We start from the raw sequence: 15,731 nt of genomic DNA on the forward strand, positions 1-15,731 counted from the left end.
ACTGCTACTGTCCTGAGTTTTATTGTGTCGTTACCTTCGTTAGTGGGTGGGGCATGCAGACCACTATTCTGAATACAGTCATATCTCTTGTTACGTTTGTTTCAGGTTAAATCTTTTTAGGTTGCGTCCCACAGCGACCGGAAGTACCGGAACGGGTTACTTCCGGGTTTTGCTGCTCGTGCATGCACAGATGCTCAAAACGACGTCACACGCATGCGCAGAAGCAGCGAATTGCGACCCGTGCAAGCGCAGGCACGGGTTGCATTCTGCTCAGGTTGCGAATGGGGCTCCGGAACGGATCCCGTTTTTATTGGGTAGGGCAGGGTGGGGAGGGGAGCTCTGGGGGTGAATCTGGAATCCTGTGCACATTTCTTTTCACCTCACATCAAAAAGGAAATAGTGGAGTTGGAAAGGGTTTAGAAAAGGGCAACCCAAATGATCATTTTGGAGGAAAGCAAATAAGAGGCAACATTATAGAAGTTTATAAGCTTATGGATGGCATGGAGAATTTTTTTTCTTTGCCCCCTCATAACACTAGAACTTCGTGGACATCCATGAAGCTGAATGTTGGAAGGTTTAGGACAGATATAAGGGAAGTCCTTCTTGGCACAGCACATAGTTAACCTTTGGAAGTTGCTTCCACAGGAGGCAGGGATGGCTATAAAAGAGGAATGGGCACATTTATGGGGGAGAGGGCTACTGGTGGATACTAGCCATGATGGCTATGTTCTGCCTCCATCGTAGGAGGCAGCAATGCTTCTGGATACCAATTTCTGGAGACCTAGGTTTCGGGGGTGGGGAGAGTGCTCTTGTGCTTAAATCCTGCTTATGGATTTCCCATTAAGGTATTTGGTTGGCCTCTGTGGGAACAGGATGCTGGAGCAGATGGGTCATTGGCTTGATCCAGCAGCTGGACCCTTCTGATGTTCTTATGGAACCTCCAGGTCCAGAGGCAGCCTATCTTGATTCCTAGGTTCTTGGTGTGTTTCGCCATTGTGAGAGCAGCATGCTGGACTAGGTGGGTCAGTGGCCTGATTCAGCAAGCTCTTATGTACTTCGTTGCTTTGAGCAAAACAGCAACTGATCTCTCTCTGTTGCTCCCAGCTAGGGAGTCCTGCTTACCATTCAGATCTTTGGTCGAGATCTGCCTTCTGCCTGGGAAATCTTTTGGAAGGAGTCCATATCGGTGGAACCACTCCATTTCTCCAGTTCTCTGTGACCCTCTTTCTCTGCCTCTCCCTCCCTGGGCATTGAGCAGATGAGCTTGTAATCAGAGAAGGAGTCTTTGTCGACCGCACTGGCATTGTGGTTTTAGTCCTGCCTCCCTGAACCAGGAGGTCTGCGGTCTGTGGATGGTGGCTCCGTCCAGTCTATCAAGAACGAGAGATTCCGTCTGGGTTACTCCGGTCTGGACTGGTGATTGTGGAGGGGAGAGGGGTGACAGAGAGTTGAGCTGCCCTCTGTTCTGCAATTATAGCCACTTTGGAAAACTGGTGGGTTTACAAAGGATGTCAGAGTTAGCAGTGATTGTGTGCAAGTTAAACTTTGGGCACCATAATACAATGGTCAAGGTTGTTCCACAGAAAGCTACAGGTCAGTTTCTGCTAACATATAGTGGAGTTCTTCTTAGAATCATAGAATGGTGGGATTGGAAGGTAAGAGTCATCTAGTCCAACCCCCTGCATTAGTGGAAAATCAGCACCAAAAGACCATGGAGAGGAGCATTGCTGGTTCAGACCAAAGGAGGCCCACCTAGTCCAGCATCCTGTTCTCACATTGGCCACCCAGATGCCCCACTGGGAAGCCCATGAGCAGAACTCAATTCTATTTTCGAAAGAGAGATTGGATGCACTTCTGCCAGGAATCCTTAGCTGTGATTCCAGTGATTCAGGGGGTTGGACCAGATTGCCCTTGGGGGTTCCATTCCAGTTGTATGCCTCTACTGGCCCTTTCCTCCTCCTCCTCCTCCTCCTCCTCCTCCTCCTCCTCCTCCTCCTCCTCCCCCCTGCACACTCCCACCCTTAGTTCTGTGTCTGGGATGCATTTGCTGGAGCCTGGAGAGTACGGACAATAATATTGAAAGCTGACCGAGTGGTTGGTTGCTTTTTTTTTTTAAAGAAAACCTCTTTCTTGTATTTTTGCTGCATTTCAACGAACTTAGACACCATTGGGATTCATTTTCGGATGGCATATATATTGACCTGCATGTGCAAATTGAGATGGATGTGTGTATGCTGTTGATTGTGAATGCAAGCATGAGTTGGGGTTGGGGTTGTGTGTTTTGCGGGGGTTGCGTTCCAGGTCGTTGCGTGCATCAGTGGTCTCGCGTAACCCAGTTCCGCCCCTTTCCAGGACCAAAAGTGATGTATGCGTCAGTGGATGTCACATGTGCAAAAATGGTTGCCGCCTGTAATGGATTGCAGGGTTTTTGATTTGTTTTGGTTTTTTAAAATCACTTTCCTACACCTTAAGGTATCCCAACAAGATTCTGATCTGAACCCAGATTTCCACCCCACCCCACCCCACCCCACCCCAAGTGCCTGACACTCCATCTACTTCAGTGCCCTAGTTAACTGGAGATATCTGAATTGGCCCATGCTTTTATTGCATTCCGTCAGGACTACTGTGACATACTCTATGTGGGACTGCCTTTGAAAAGTGCTCAGAAACTGACTGGGGCTGGTTATAGGGAGCAGACAGCTCCCTTATTGCAACAGTTCCAATGGCTACCAGTCTGCTCCCGGCCACAATACAAAGGAATAGTTATGACCTATATCTGGAAAGCAGGGTATCTCATGAATCTGCCTGGGCTTTGAGATTTTTGGAGGCGACTTTTCTCTCAGACCTACCTCTCTCACAGGCATGATTGGTGAGGATGTGGGACAGGGCCTTCTTGGTGACTACTCCCTCGCAACTTAGGATCTCCCTCCTTAGAGAAGCCAGGCTGGCTCCCTCTTGGCTATCCTTCTGCTAGCAGGCAAAACCCTTCTTCTGGGTTTATGGGAACTGACTGCTTTTTAAGGAAAAGGCATTTTAATAGTGCTTTGCCATTTTTACTAACGTTATTTCAATAAATTGATCTTCTCGATTCTGTTGTGGTTTAGTTACTTTTGAACTGTTAAATAATGCTCTCTTGCGTGCATCTTTCGCTGTGCATTATCTGCTGATAAGAGAGTGCATCAGCTCTGGAATGTGGCAAGCTATTTCTGGAGCTCGTGTCGCTAATTGCTGATACTGCGTGTCTACGGGAGATCGATGGACGTCCGGAGACGACGTGGGGCCATGATGGACTTTGACTCCCTGGCAGTGTTCCAACAATATTTTACGTGTTTTTCGTTTTCTGTGTTTTACCTGTGGGTTTTTCTTTTTTTTAGAAAACAATTTTTATGAAACTGGAGGTTTCTAAGCAGTCGTTGGGTGGCCACCTGTCAGGGTTTTTTAGCTGTGGTTCCTTCATTACAGGGGGTTGGACTAGATGACCCTTGGGTGTACCATTTGAAATCCACCTTTCCCTGGAGCGCCAGTGCCACTGCTGCCAGCCACACCTCCTCTCCCTTTGCACACCACACCTGTGAGCGTCTCTGTGCCCCATGCAGTGCCTCCTTGGGTGCCACCTGCAAGAGATCAATACCTGAGATCTCTCCTTCCTTTGCACCATCTCTCCCCCCCCCCATTTTTAAAATTAATGTTATTTTCCCATATTTATGCAAGAAGCAACAATTCGTTTTCAACCACCCCACCTGCTGCAGAAGCACCAAATGCCTATTTATTTACATTTCAGTTGTTAAGATAAGGTATCATTCCACCAGTTCTGTTCTCAGAGGCCCATAACCATGTTTTCCTGCGTTGCAGGTGCGTTGATTGATTGCAAACAGGTCTGCATTTTGCTTTGGTTGGAGTCGATGACCCTTGAGGTCCCTTCCAACTATACAATTCTGTTGTGCAATACCATGAAATAGTAAGCTGTGCAGCAGTCGATCAAATGAGCAATGAGATCCTTATGGGGAAATTGTTGAGACGTTTCTGAGTAGTACAATAGAGGTGCTATTTTGGCATCCAAAGGGATATTTTGTTTTGTGATAAGGCATGTTTCACAAAAAAAGCTTTTTCCTAAAACAAAAAGACTTTGGGGCATTGCCACTTTTAACACCACCATTTGTGGATGAATGAATCAGTGATGTGAAATTTCTCTAACGCATGGCCGATCATTTCTAGTTATGTACTCTATGTGGAGTTTTTCCTACTGGGCTGAGTTCAAGGCGTTACTATTAATAGATAAAGTCCTTAAGAATTGGGAACCAGTTTACCTGTGAGATCACCATATCCCACATACTTGACCACTTCAATCGGCGGAACTGGCACCGTTACAGCTGTCACATAATGTGAGAATTCGTTCTTTTAGTGTGGTAGAACCTATACACTTTGGAACATTTTTTGTTTAGGCAAGGCAACTTAATTTTGTAGAATGCAGAGGGATATTTTTAATTCTGTTTTCAGCTAACTGTTGATTTTATGTTTTGAAAGAATTTCAAGAGTCACTTTTAAGGTTCTTTTCCCTGATGGTGTTATTATGGGTTTGTAAACCCCTTTGAGAGTTTTTTAAAGCAAGCAAGCTGTGCATAAATTCTGAAGTAAACAAACAAACAAATTTGACTTAGTAATAATATGGGTGGGTGGGGTGTGTAGCATCACCTTAACCCTTACTTAATCTCCTCTTGCTTTGCAGCTACATCCAATGGGTCTCTGGAGGGTTTGGAGAACCGGGAAGGCGGGGTCTGCCAGACACGCTCCATGAAGATCATAATGAAAGTGGGCCAGGGTGAGTTGCCAATCCTTTACATGTGATTTCTCCTGCGGTTCGGGAACTTGGTCAAGAATTGGTCCTTGGGACTGGCTGTGTGCACCTGGTTCTTGCCTTGCAGGGGGTTGGACTAGATGACCCTTGGGGATCCCTTCCAACTCTGTGATTCTATAAAACAGGGTGGTTTAACATGCATGCAAGGGCTTTTCTGGTGGACAAGGGAAGAGGGCAGTCTGCAGGCCGCTCTATCCTGCAGCACCCTTGCGGGGTGCCTCCACAGCCAGCTCCGAGGAAGGGAATCTGCAGTGCTGGGGCTTCTGGGGTGGTAGCTCTGCTGGTTTCTCCTCTCCTTCTGAAGGCACAACTTCGATTGAGAAAGTTGCTGGGAAGAAGGGCTCCTTCCTTCCTTCCGAAAACAGTGCATGCTTGTAAACCCACCCACCCTGCTCAAATGTAAGCAGCCAATTAGGAATGCAAATAACAAGATTAATAATAATACTGAGGAGTCGGTGGGAGCTTCTGCCTTAATGCATGTGTCCAAGGTGTCGTAAGGAAGACCTCATTTCGTTAATTGTTCTGTTTGTATTGCACATACCTGCCCTCTGGGGAATCTGAGGAATACCTCACAAGAGTGAGGGAGATTACAGCTAAAGCCACACAGTAAACTAGCAGCAATTGAAGGGCAGTTATGTGTAAAAGGCAAAGCAACAGGGCCCCCACCAGCAGCCGAAGGCTTTCCTCCCTCCGGACTTTGGAATCTGGAACAGATTCAGTCTTCCACTCTGAGCAGGCAGGTGAGGAGGACGAGGCAGCCGCTGCCCCCCACTTCCCCCAACCCTGTGCTCTCTTCTTCTTCTTCACCGGCTGCATTTATTTACTGGCTTAAGAGGAGGCTCAGAGTATTTTGGCTGAAGACTTCTAAAATGGCTGCAGCCAACCAGCAAAAGAGAGAGAAAGGGGAAAGAAATGATTTGCCTTAGCTCTCCTGCTCCCTGATTCACCCGATCTTGTGTCCTCCCTCCCTCCCTCCTTGTGGGTTCTGCCTGAAAATGGATTCTGCCAACTAAGAAGCAAGGAAGTAAGGAAGTGGGCAAAGGTCTGGCTGTTCAAATATCTGAATCTGCTGTGTGTATAGAGCAATATTTGGGTGTTTATGTTTGCGGCTAACAAGCGGGCGGATAGGGGGACCTGCATGTACTTTTCCACACAGCACATAGTTAAACCAGGGAACTCCATCCCACAGGAGGCGGTGATGCCCACCTCCTTGGATGGCTCTAAAATACAAATCCATGGGGGGAAGGGCTAGCAATGGCTGCTTGCCACGATGGTTTTCCTCCGCCTCCGCTGTTGGAGGCAGCAATGCTTCTGAATATAAGTTCCTGGAAACCGCAGGAGTGGGAATGCTCTTGTGCTCGGGGTTTCACATACTAGGCTTTTGGGCAGCCAGTGTGAGAACAAGATGCCAGACTAGATGGGCTCTTCTTACATTACTATGCTGCTATGGAAACCACAGGAGGGAAGGGTGCTCATATCTTGCTTTCAGGGTTCCCATAATGGGCCTGGCTGCTGTGAGAAGTGGATTCTGCGTTAGATGCCCCCCACCCCCACCCCTGGCCTGATCCAGCAGGCTCTTCTTGTGTTCTTTCATTGTTTAGAGTATCAGCCGCAGTTGCAGGAGCCAAAAAAACAGATTCCTGTTTCTCTGACACTCCCTTTGCTCAGGCTCAGGGGACACTGAGGAGGCAGGGAGGCGAGACCGCAACAGTTTCTGAAATAGCAGAGAAATTGTCTTGCTCCTCAAAAAAGAAAAGAGGGCAGAGGAACCAGATGACCTGCCAAATGGAAACCGCATGCAATCAGATCTGCCACTAGACACCAGACTTTTCCCAGTGCTGCCTCCACCACCTCTGTTCCCCACCCCCTTGTCTGGAAATCCTGCCTCCTTCAGAAGAGGGGGTCCCACCAACTCGGAAGTCCATGGGCTTGAGAGCACTGTGGCTCAGGATATTTGGGCTTGCACCAAATCCTAATTTCATTGCCAGAATTGTGAACTCTCCTTCATTGTTGGTATTTAACCAGAGGTTGGATGACCACCTGTTAGGAATTTTTTAGCTGCAATTCCTGCATTGAAGGGAGTTGGGCTGGATGACCCCTGGGGTCCCTTCCAACCCTATGATTCAGCTTCATGGGTACACATTGACTTCCAAGGATTAATCGTTGAAACTTTTTTTTCTTTTTTAACAGGTTGAAATGAAAGTTGGTAGTTCAGTGAGATTTTGCTTGATATATCAAGTAGGGAAGGGAATATAGCCACCGGTGTATGAGGCATGGCACGCACACTAAGAACCCAGAATTCAGACCAAATGAATCAGTCCCCGTTGCTTTTTGGGGCTTTGAAACCTTCACAGACATTGCACAGCCCTCCAAGCTATTGAATATGCAGTCATGAGGACTAGAAGTACAGAGGCCATAGGATCATGTGATTTTAGAGTGGCAGGTCAAACTCAAAAGTCAGACTCCTATCCTTTAGTGTTGTATGGATTCCTTCCACCTCTTAAGTGCATGTCACCTGCTTGACTTCCCTGATTTATATTGCCTGCTTGACTTCCCTGATCTATGACACCCAGCAGCAACCTAACCTTGCATGCTCTAACCTTGCATGCTCCTCTGCTGATAAAATAATCTGGACTGGTACTCACCTCCCAAAGGGCCAGGTGCATAGCAGGAGAGATTATGTCCTCTTTCTGGGCCCAGTTTTATCATCCCGATTTTTTCTGTCTTTGTACCTAGATCCGAATGCTGTGATGCCCGAGCAGCTGACGACCAGCCGGCCCAGCAAGGACTCTGACAATACAGTCAAAATTGCCACACAGAGCCCACGCAACCGGCTCCCACCTGTGGAGGACCCTGGGAAGCCAGGTACAGAGCAGGAGCGTAGGATTCAGACCAGGAACCCCACAATGCAGGGAAATGTTTGAGACTATAAATCCCATGATGCAGGGAGATATTTCAGACTATGCACCTCATGGTGCAGTGCTTCCATGAAACAAAAGTACTCATTCCTGGAAACACCCAGCCCCTTGCAAGTATAAAGTTATGAAAATACAGGTTTTGCCCACTAGGATCTTCAGCACGGTCAGTTTCTGCAGTGTCAGACCCTTGGTCCACCTCACTCTGCCTTGTCTACACTGACTGGCAGCAACTCCTCTCCAGGGTTTCAGGTATTGGTCTCTCTCCCAGTCCTACTTGGAGATGCCAGTTGTGAATTGCACCTGGGACCTTCTGCAGGCAAAGCAAGTGCTCTGTCCCCACTGAGCTACTTCTCCATAGGAATAGAGACAGCTGCTTTCGCCATGACCCTTCTTTTAAAAATAAGGCTCCAGTCCTCATGAATAAAGACCCGATTTAAATAGGAGCATAGGAAGCTGCCTTGGTATAGAGTCACAGTTTTGATCCATCTAGCTCCATCTTGTCTACATGGACTGGCAGCAGCGACTCTCCATGGTTTCAGGAAGGGGTCGTCTTCATCTTTTAAAAACAACTTTTCAAAACTTAAATTTTATTGGACGTCAAACCATGACACCACTGGGACCCACTTTTACGAACACAAAGCTTCATTATAAATCATTGCCAAGTCACCCAGGAAAGTGACGTGTGCCAGGAAGTTCACCTCTTGGTCCCTGTTGCAGTCCGGATCTTCCATCAGTCCCTGGATCTCTGCCTTCCTCAGTTTCATTTCAATGCTACACGCTTTCTGGATCAGCTCCTCCCTATTAAGAGCGTTCTTACTGCCTTCCTTGCCTTAATATTTGTGCAAAGCGGCAACCAGGAAACCAGTAGCTTGGTCAAGAGGGTGTGCCGTGGTGTGAAATGAAGAGGGGCTTGGTGCTGGGTGGCAGGAAAAGAAGGGGAAAGTGATCAGGCAGGGGGTATTTTTTAAAGGAAAGGAAGATACTAGTTCTCACAAGCATAAAAAAATGACAATGGAAATGACAATTAAGTTTCCTTTTACTTCATTCACAGCACTATAGAATTTTATATGATCCTTCCCCACCCCCATGCCATTTTATTTTCTTTTCTTTCATTCCTTTTCCTTTTCTTCTTGAGAAACAAGGATGGGTAATACGTAATAGTTTTGTTGACAAACTGTAATATAATGACACACACACAATCATGACAACTAGTAACTTCCTTTCCTTTAAAAGAAAAACAAACAAACATGAGCTCGTCAAAATTGCAAGACCCCAAATCGAATCCAGCACAACAAATTTGCAGCCCCTTTGACTGTGGCCTACTGCCAACACACAATCCTGTGATCCTTTAGCATTGCAGGGGGTTTGTCTAGATGACCTGTGGGGTCCCTTCTGACTGCAGTTCTACAATTCCATGATTAATTGGAGGTTTTGAAACATAATAGGATGCAGATTAGCGGGGAGGGGATGCCTGTACTGAGTTTATTACATCCCCTCCAACAATTAGGTAGTAGAGGATTAGTTTTTAAATTGCACTCTACATTGCTTAATGTAACTGATGGATCAATTCAGCTCTTTAAAAAGATACTGGAATGAGATGTTGGCACACAAACCCTTCCCATGTCAAAAAGCCACATATCCTCCCCCATTGTGTTTAACAAAACTTTGTTAAGGGTATCAGAGCTTGCATTTTTTCATGCTACTTTATAATAAAACTATGAATTCGGTTCGAAATAAGTCCAGCTTCTTTTAAAGATAGCTAAGGTTAATTTTGTTTGGTTAGTGGATTTAGGTTGATTGCTGTTCTAGAAACCTCTTCCAAGCCCAGAGCCAATTCACCAAAGTTTCCTTCCCCCCATCTTTCTCTTTCCTCCCCTCGCACCCCCAGACCACGTCAACCAGGACGGCCAGGATGGCCAGAGCCCGGGAAACGGCTTCTTCAGCTCCAAGGTGGCTGTCTTCGCCGCCATCGGGGCGGGTTGCGTGATCTTCATCCTCATCATCATCTTCCTCGTGGTCCTCCTGATCAAGCTGCGCAAGCGCCACCGGAAGCATACGCAGCAGCGGGCGCAGGCCTTGTCGCTCAGCACCCTGGCCAGCCCCAAGTGCGGCGGCAGCGGCGGCTCGGAGCCCAGCGACATCATCATCCCCTTGCGGACTACAGAGAACAACTACTGCCCTCACTACGAGAAAGTGAGCGGGGACTACGGGCACCCTGTCTACATCGTCCAGGAGATGCCCCCGCAGAGCCCGGCAAACATTTACTACAAGGTTTGAGGGAGCAGCAGCCTTGGAAATGCTTTCTAGAGACTGGGGCTCAGGGGGGCAGGGCGGCCTCTGCCAGGAACCCCTCCTGCTCGAAACGTGCTTGCGACTGCACTGCACGGCAGAGGGCGGGAGGCGGTCCACCCGCTGCCACGGTGAAGTGCAGAGCACCCTTGCCCCTCACGCCCTTCTCCCTCTTCTCCAGTAATTTAGTTTTGTAGTTCGGAGATTTTGTAGTTGAGGAGGAGGAGGAGGAAGAAGGACCTCGCCAGCAGACCCTCCTGCCTCGGGAGTGCCGAGGTCTTCGCCGCCACCCTCCCCCCAGCACGTACCACTGTCCGTGCTTGGGCTTTGTGCCTTTTCCCCTCGCTCTTCGGACATGTCCAGGGAACGTTGCCGTCGCCGTCACTTACTCTTTCCCCTTTTTGTTTTCGATTCCACTACTCCAAGCTTTTATGATTTCAGGTGTTCTCAGGGCGGGGTGTAAATGTGTGTGTGTTTGTGCACGCCAGGTCAGCTGTCCTTAAACCTGGTCTCCAGGATAAGTTGGGAAAGGGAGCTGTTTGCCAGTGTGGCAAAGATGGAGAACCTGCGAAGCGAGGGAAGGTGTCTGCTCCTGATTTTCTCCTGCGACATTTAACTTTTTTGTAACTTCCTTTTGAAGTCGTGGAATGTTGGAACTCTAGAGTCGCTGCCGCCAGCCTCCCAAGCTTCTTTTAACTATTTGCTACACACATAACTCCCCCAGCCGGGAGCTGCACCAGGGCCCTGGAAACAGGCACCCACCCCTCTCCTCCAATGACCCTCTTTGCCATTTTGAGCTTCTGCTCTTGGACGTTCGGAGCATCTCTCTCTCTCCCCTCCCCCCCCCCCGCCGTCTCTCTCCGGTTTAGGTCTGTCTTCTTTATTTTTGGTTTAGAAAACAGAAAAAAGATTTAAAAAATTAAAATAAAGGTCTGCAGTAGTCAGCGAGAGACAGACAGACAAAGAGGCCCAGGTTCTGTAATGAACAGGAAAGGAACCTTAACAGGAAAGAGCCCTCACCTCCAGGCTGTTAGGCAACCTTGTATCTTGCTGCCTTGTATCTTGTCCGAGACACGGGCTGCCACCTTCCGCCTGTGCAGGGTCCGTTCAGGGAGATCTGAGCCACTGGCTTGCAAGGCATGTTTTGCTGCCGCAAGGAAAGCAGAATCACAAAGTTCAGCACTTCCGTTTTCCATGGACGAAAAACCAATACAGTGGTACCTCTGGTTACATACTTAATTCGTTCCGGTGGTCCGTTCTTAATCTGAAACTGTTCTTAACCTGAAGCACCACTTTGGCTAATGAGGCCTCCAGCTGCCGCCACGCAGCCGGAGCACGATTTCTGTTCTCATCCTGAAGCAAAGTTCTTAACCCAAGGTACTATTTCTGGGTTAGAGGAGTCTGTAACCTGAAGTGTCTGTAACCCGAGGTACCACTGTACAGTGAGGCCTGCACCTGCTCTCTAACCCAGTGACCCTAGGCATTAGGAATCAAGCCCACTGTTTTACCCTTTCTAGTGTCCTCATCCTGCTTCTTAGAGCTCGTCCACACTTTTGCTTGGCCCTTATTTGGAATGCATCTTGTCCCGATTAATTCCCCTGTGTCTGTGCGCTTTCCTTGCTGTTCCACAGCTGTGCCTTGCGAAAATCCAATCTCACCCGCTGATCTGAAGCTCAGGTAAGCAAAATCCCTCTTCAGATTTTCCACATATCTGATAAGATCTGATTCACTGGGTAAGACCGGATTTTCACAAGGTACAGCCTCAGAACGGCGAGAAAAGCTCTTAGACCTGAGGGAATGAATCGGTACATGATACGATCAAAATACGGTGTCAAGCAAAAATGTGGATGAGCCCTTAATCTCTCTCGGAAGTTGTACAGATAGGGACTGTTAACAACCTTTTTTTTTCAGAGGCAGGGGGCTCCAGCACTGAAGACCACGTTGCTTCCTGGTTCTTGGCACCAATTAAAATGCCACATGACGCAGTCTGCTTTAAGTTTTGAGGGATTTTGTGAGAACAAAGGGATGCATGTGCAGGCCTGTGCAGCTAATCATTTTCTGTTCCACAGAAGCTGCCTTGAGGTGTGCAAAAGCGCTTCTCTCAGGCGTCCCAACATTGCTGGCGTGCTGTGTCCAGCAAGCAGTGAGCTCAGAGGAGTTGACGAACTTTGAGGCTGGAGGGGCGATTCAGTCTCAAATGGTTTTGAGTGACAAAAGCCAGTTGTCTGAGGCCAAGAGGGGGCTGGGAGAGAGAGAGAGAGAGAGAGAGAGAGAAAGCCGTCACCTTATCCGTTCTCACAAGAGGTCTGTATCTAAACCCAGCAACACCTCCCCCCCAAAAAAAAATCTGTCAGAAAAGACTTTCGGACCACGTCATCCCTCAGGCAAACCCCGTATGGTATGGAAGGGAGAGAGCCCATCACTGATGTCACCCACTAGCCCATTTAGCAACAGCACTGAGGTTCTGGTTTGCCCAGGGTGTGGTAAGAATTTTCTTCTCCACCACCAGTTCATTACCCAAGTGAGGGAACAGCTTTTAAATAAAACACGGAACCAAGAGCATTACAGCAAGCTTCAGCAGATCCAGTTAGGGGCACGGAGTTTATGAGATACTATTGCAATAGGACAGAGCCCACCTTAACATGGCTTTTCTAGCCGAAGCCCATTGCAGTCAGACTTCTTGACTTTGAGGCGCATCCCCAGTGGAAGGAACCGCAGCCGTGGCCTCCAGAACCCCTAGGAGAGTTGGAGGTTGGGGTGGGGAATCTTGCCTGTCCCGTGGCTGGCTGCCTCACGTGCGGAAGAGAGGGAACAAATCTTGATGGTCGGCTGGCACTCCGGGAATCCTGGCCCCTGTTGCTGTGCACTAGAAGCGGGGCTCAGCTCCTCCTCTGATCACACCAGCATTCCCAGCTGGGTGCTCAGATCAGGGCAGAAGCGCCAATCAAAGACCCTGCTCCAACTTTTTCCTTTTGTCGCCTGGCGACAGACACCTCCCCACCAACCTGTCCCCATGTCCCATGTCTCCAGATGGGTTAGCACATTTTCCATGGGTGGGGAGCCCTGCATTCCACTTGATCACTAACACACCCAATCTGCCTGATCCACAACTGGGCTATGACATTATAAAGGTTTGGGGGCACCCCCCCCCAATGAGAGCCATTTGCCCTCAATTTGTTGGGTTGAATTTGTCATGCCAGAGGCCTTACTTTGTGTAGGGGAGGAGGAACGCCCCGCCCCCAGGCCCAGGCCCAGGTTTGCCCCCACTACTCTGGGAGAGAGAGACACACACAAACACCGTTCCTCCATCACACCTATGGGCCCAGCACCCATGCTTCCCTGAGGCTGTAGCTGCCTGCCCTCCCTGCTTGCATCGAAGCCTTATTTCTCCACTTCATAGGTAGATTCTGCTTTCAAACTGACTAGGCCAGGTGGTCTCAGAAGGCCTTGAAGGGAGCTGGAGACACCGCAGAAGGGTGCCCTCCACCCCCGTTACAGCTGCCAGCATGCTATGCCCTTAAACCCTCTCTTCCTTCCCTTTTGATACAAACTCCTGCTCAAGGCAATAATCTGAGGCTTGATGGACTTGGGAAGAATTGAGCAGGCGCACATATCACACACCCACACCCAAACACACCCAGCTAATCTCTTGAGGTCTCCCCAGTTGGGCTACTTCAGCTGCACCTTCTTCATGCCCAATGCAGTTTGGCTTCTTCCTGCCTTTCACCCCCCCCCCCGCCCCCACCCCCAATGCACTGACTCTCCCCCCATCTCTATGCAGGATCCGGAAGCTGTTGGTGGGTGGGAAACCCCTTAAGGGCTTTAGGTAAACCTTGCACTTTTCAGGCATGCTCCGTGGAGATCAGCCAAGGAGGCAGGTTTCTCAGGACTCCACAAATAACCAACAGTCTCTTTTATTATTGTTGTTGTTGTTATTGCTATTATTATTTTTTATTTAAAAAAAGAATTGAAGCTTTCCCCCCTTTCTTTCTTTCTTTCTTTCTTTTTTTTGAAAATCTCTCCATTCCTCCTAATACAAACGATCCCTTTCTTGGTGCCACAAATGTAGGGTCCTTTGAGGCTGTTCAAAGCAGTGTGTGTTTGTTTGGGGGGAGAGAACCCTCTGTCTTAGAATGTGGGTGGTAGCAGGGCTGGTACACTCATGAGGCATAGTGAGGCAGTTGCCTCAGGTGGCAGGCTGGGAAGGGACAGCAGATTCAGCCCAGAGAAGCACTCCCACCCATCTCCTCTGCTTCTCTCCCACCTCCACCATCGTCTCTGCTGCCCCCCCCCCTGCTTCTCTCCATCCCTTTTCATCTTCCACTCACTGGGGCTTCTCCAAACCGCCTCCAGCAGCAGTGGAGGAGATGGCATGAGGGACACCTGTTTTCTGTTTTGCCTCAAGCGGCAAAATGCCGTGGGCCATCCATGGGTGGTAGATATATCTGCAGGAAATGCCAACCCCAGGTCTAGATTGGAAGGGATGATGCTGGTTTCAGCCTAAGGTTTTGTGGTTTGCATTTTGCTTCTTACCTTCCCTGCAGCACAAATTGGTTTCTCGAATCATACTGCCTTGGACAAGTACATCTGTCCGTTTTCTTGATTTAACTGGCAGGTCAGGCGGGGTCCCAGGGTCTGTTCAGCGACTTTTGGAAATCAAGGACTACCAAATTCAGGCTGGATTTACCATGTCATCACACTGTTTTCCAAGTCAGGGAGAGTTTGTGTCAGACTCAAAATGACATTTTAAAAAGGGGGCCAGGGTTTTTCTTTTGCTATTTTTTTTAAAGGGGGGGTTTATAGATACATTTCTTAGATAGCAGATCCTGTGTGGGGAGGCAAACAAGAAACAGGAAGGTATGAAATGGCAGGCTGAACGGAACTGAAATCACTCTCTTTGAATGTGCTACATTGAGAAACTTGATTTCCTGTAAGAAAACCGTGGAAATTGCATATTCTTCATCTTTGCATATAGAGGGAAATACGTCAAACACACGTACGTGTCCACCATGACATGGGAGGCAGTTCCCCTTCATAAAACTGACTTTTCAGGGAATTTCCCCCTCCTCCTGTCCGTGATCCTTGCCACCATAATCAGTAAGATCTTTCCTGACATCACTTGTCGCCATTGGTTTGTGCGCAATCAATTGCAGGCGGGTCCAACGCCAAGGTTAGTTTTGGTCCTCGTCCAAAAGGGAACAAACTCATCCAGTTGTGGGCAGCCAAATAAAAAAGGGGAATGGGGGAGAGGAGGAGGATCAGATATTTTTGCGTGTGTCTGACTTAATGGGTCCTAAAACAGTTTCTTTGTTGTTGTTCTCCCCACCCCGCCCCTTCAGAAGAACATTTCTTTCTGTATTTTTGAGGTTTTATTTTGTGTAAATATCTAGTCTTTTTTTGGAAAAAAATATAATGTAAAGATGTTTTGTATAAACTCTGTATTATTTTCTGGTTGCTTTTTCTTAGAAAAACAAAACAAATAAGAACCTAAAAAAAAAATAACACATAAGAACGGGTGTAAAACATTTTGTCATGCTGCAGTCCGGCTTAGCAGGGTTCATCCATCAAACATGGGGTGTCATTGCCTGCGTGCTACCCTCCCAAAAGCCAGGCGGGGAATCCACAGCGGAAAAAACAGTCCCAGTGCAAAAAAAAGGGCATCATCAGAT

General features: G+C 48.2%; 1 protein-coding gene, 1 long non-coding RNA gene and 1 pseudogene across 4 annotated transcripts in view; 1 reads left to right on the top strand and 2 right to left on the bottom strand.

The window, feature by feature from the left end:
- The window catches only part of EFNB1 (ephrin B1), a 73,769-nt gene extending 58,273 nt beyond the window's left edge, over positions 1-15,496 (top strand). Inside the window, exons 3-5 of the mRNA XM_081178847.1 lie at positions 4,727-4,819; positions 7,592-7,720; positions 9,662-15,496. Coding sequence (XP_081034973.1) covers positions 4,727-4,819; positions 7,592-7,720; positions 9,662-10,050 — 611 coding nt within the window. The 3' untranslated portion in view covers positions 10,051-15,496. The remainder of the gene's footprint in view (positions 1-4,726; positions 4,820-7,591; positions 7,721-9,661) is intronic.
- On the bottom strand, positions 535-3,118 carry LOC308578513. 2 transcript variants are annotated; one of them, XR_014003972.1, is made up of 2 exons: positions 2,014-3,118; positions 535-1,977 (listed from the first exon to the last, which is right to left on the bottom strand). It is a non-coding gene; the product is annotated as an uncharacterized lncRNA (long non-coding RNA). The 2 variants fall into 2 exon arrangements; XR_014003973.1 differs by having other exon boundaries at positions 535-1,980.
- On the bottom strand, positions 7,948-9,422 carry LOC308578665 (protein S100-A6 pseudogene; annotated as a pseudogene). Its single transcript has 2 exons — positions 9,362-9,422; positions 7,948-8,761 (listed from the first exon to the last, which is right to left on the bottom strand). The product of its transcript is annotated as a protein S100-A6 pseudogene (transcript).
- Positions 15,497-15,731: the final 235 nt, after the last annotated feature.

This window comes from Podarcis bocagei (genome assembly GCF_964188305.1).
Source record: "Podarcis bocagei genome assembly, chromosome: Z".
Classification (NCBI taxonomy): domain Eukaryota; kingdom Metazoa; phylum Chordata; class Lepidosauria; order Squamata; family Lacertidae; genus Podarcis; species Podarcis bocagei.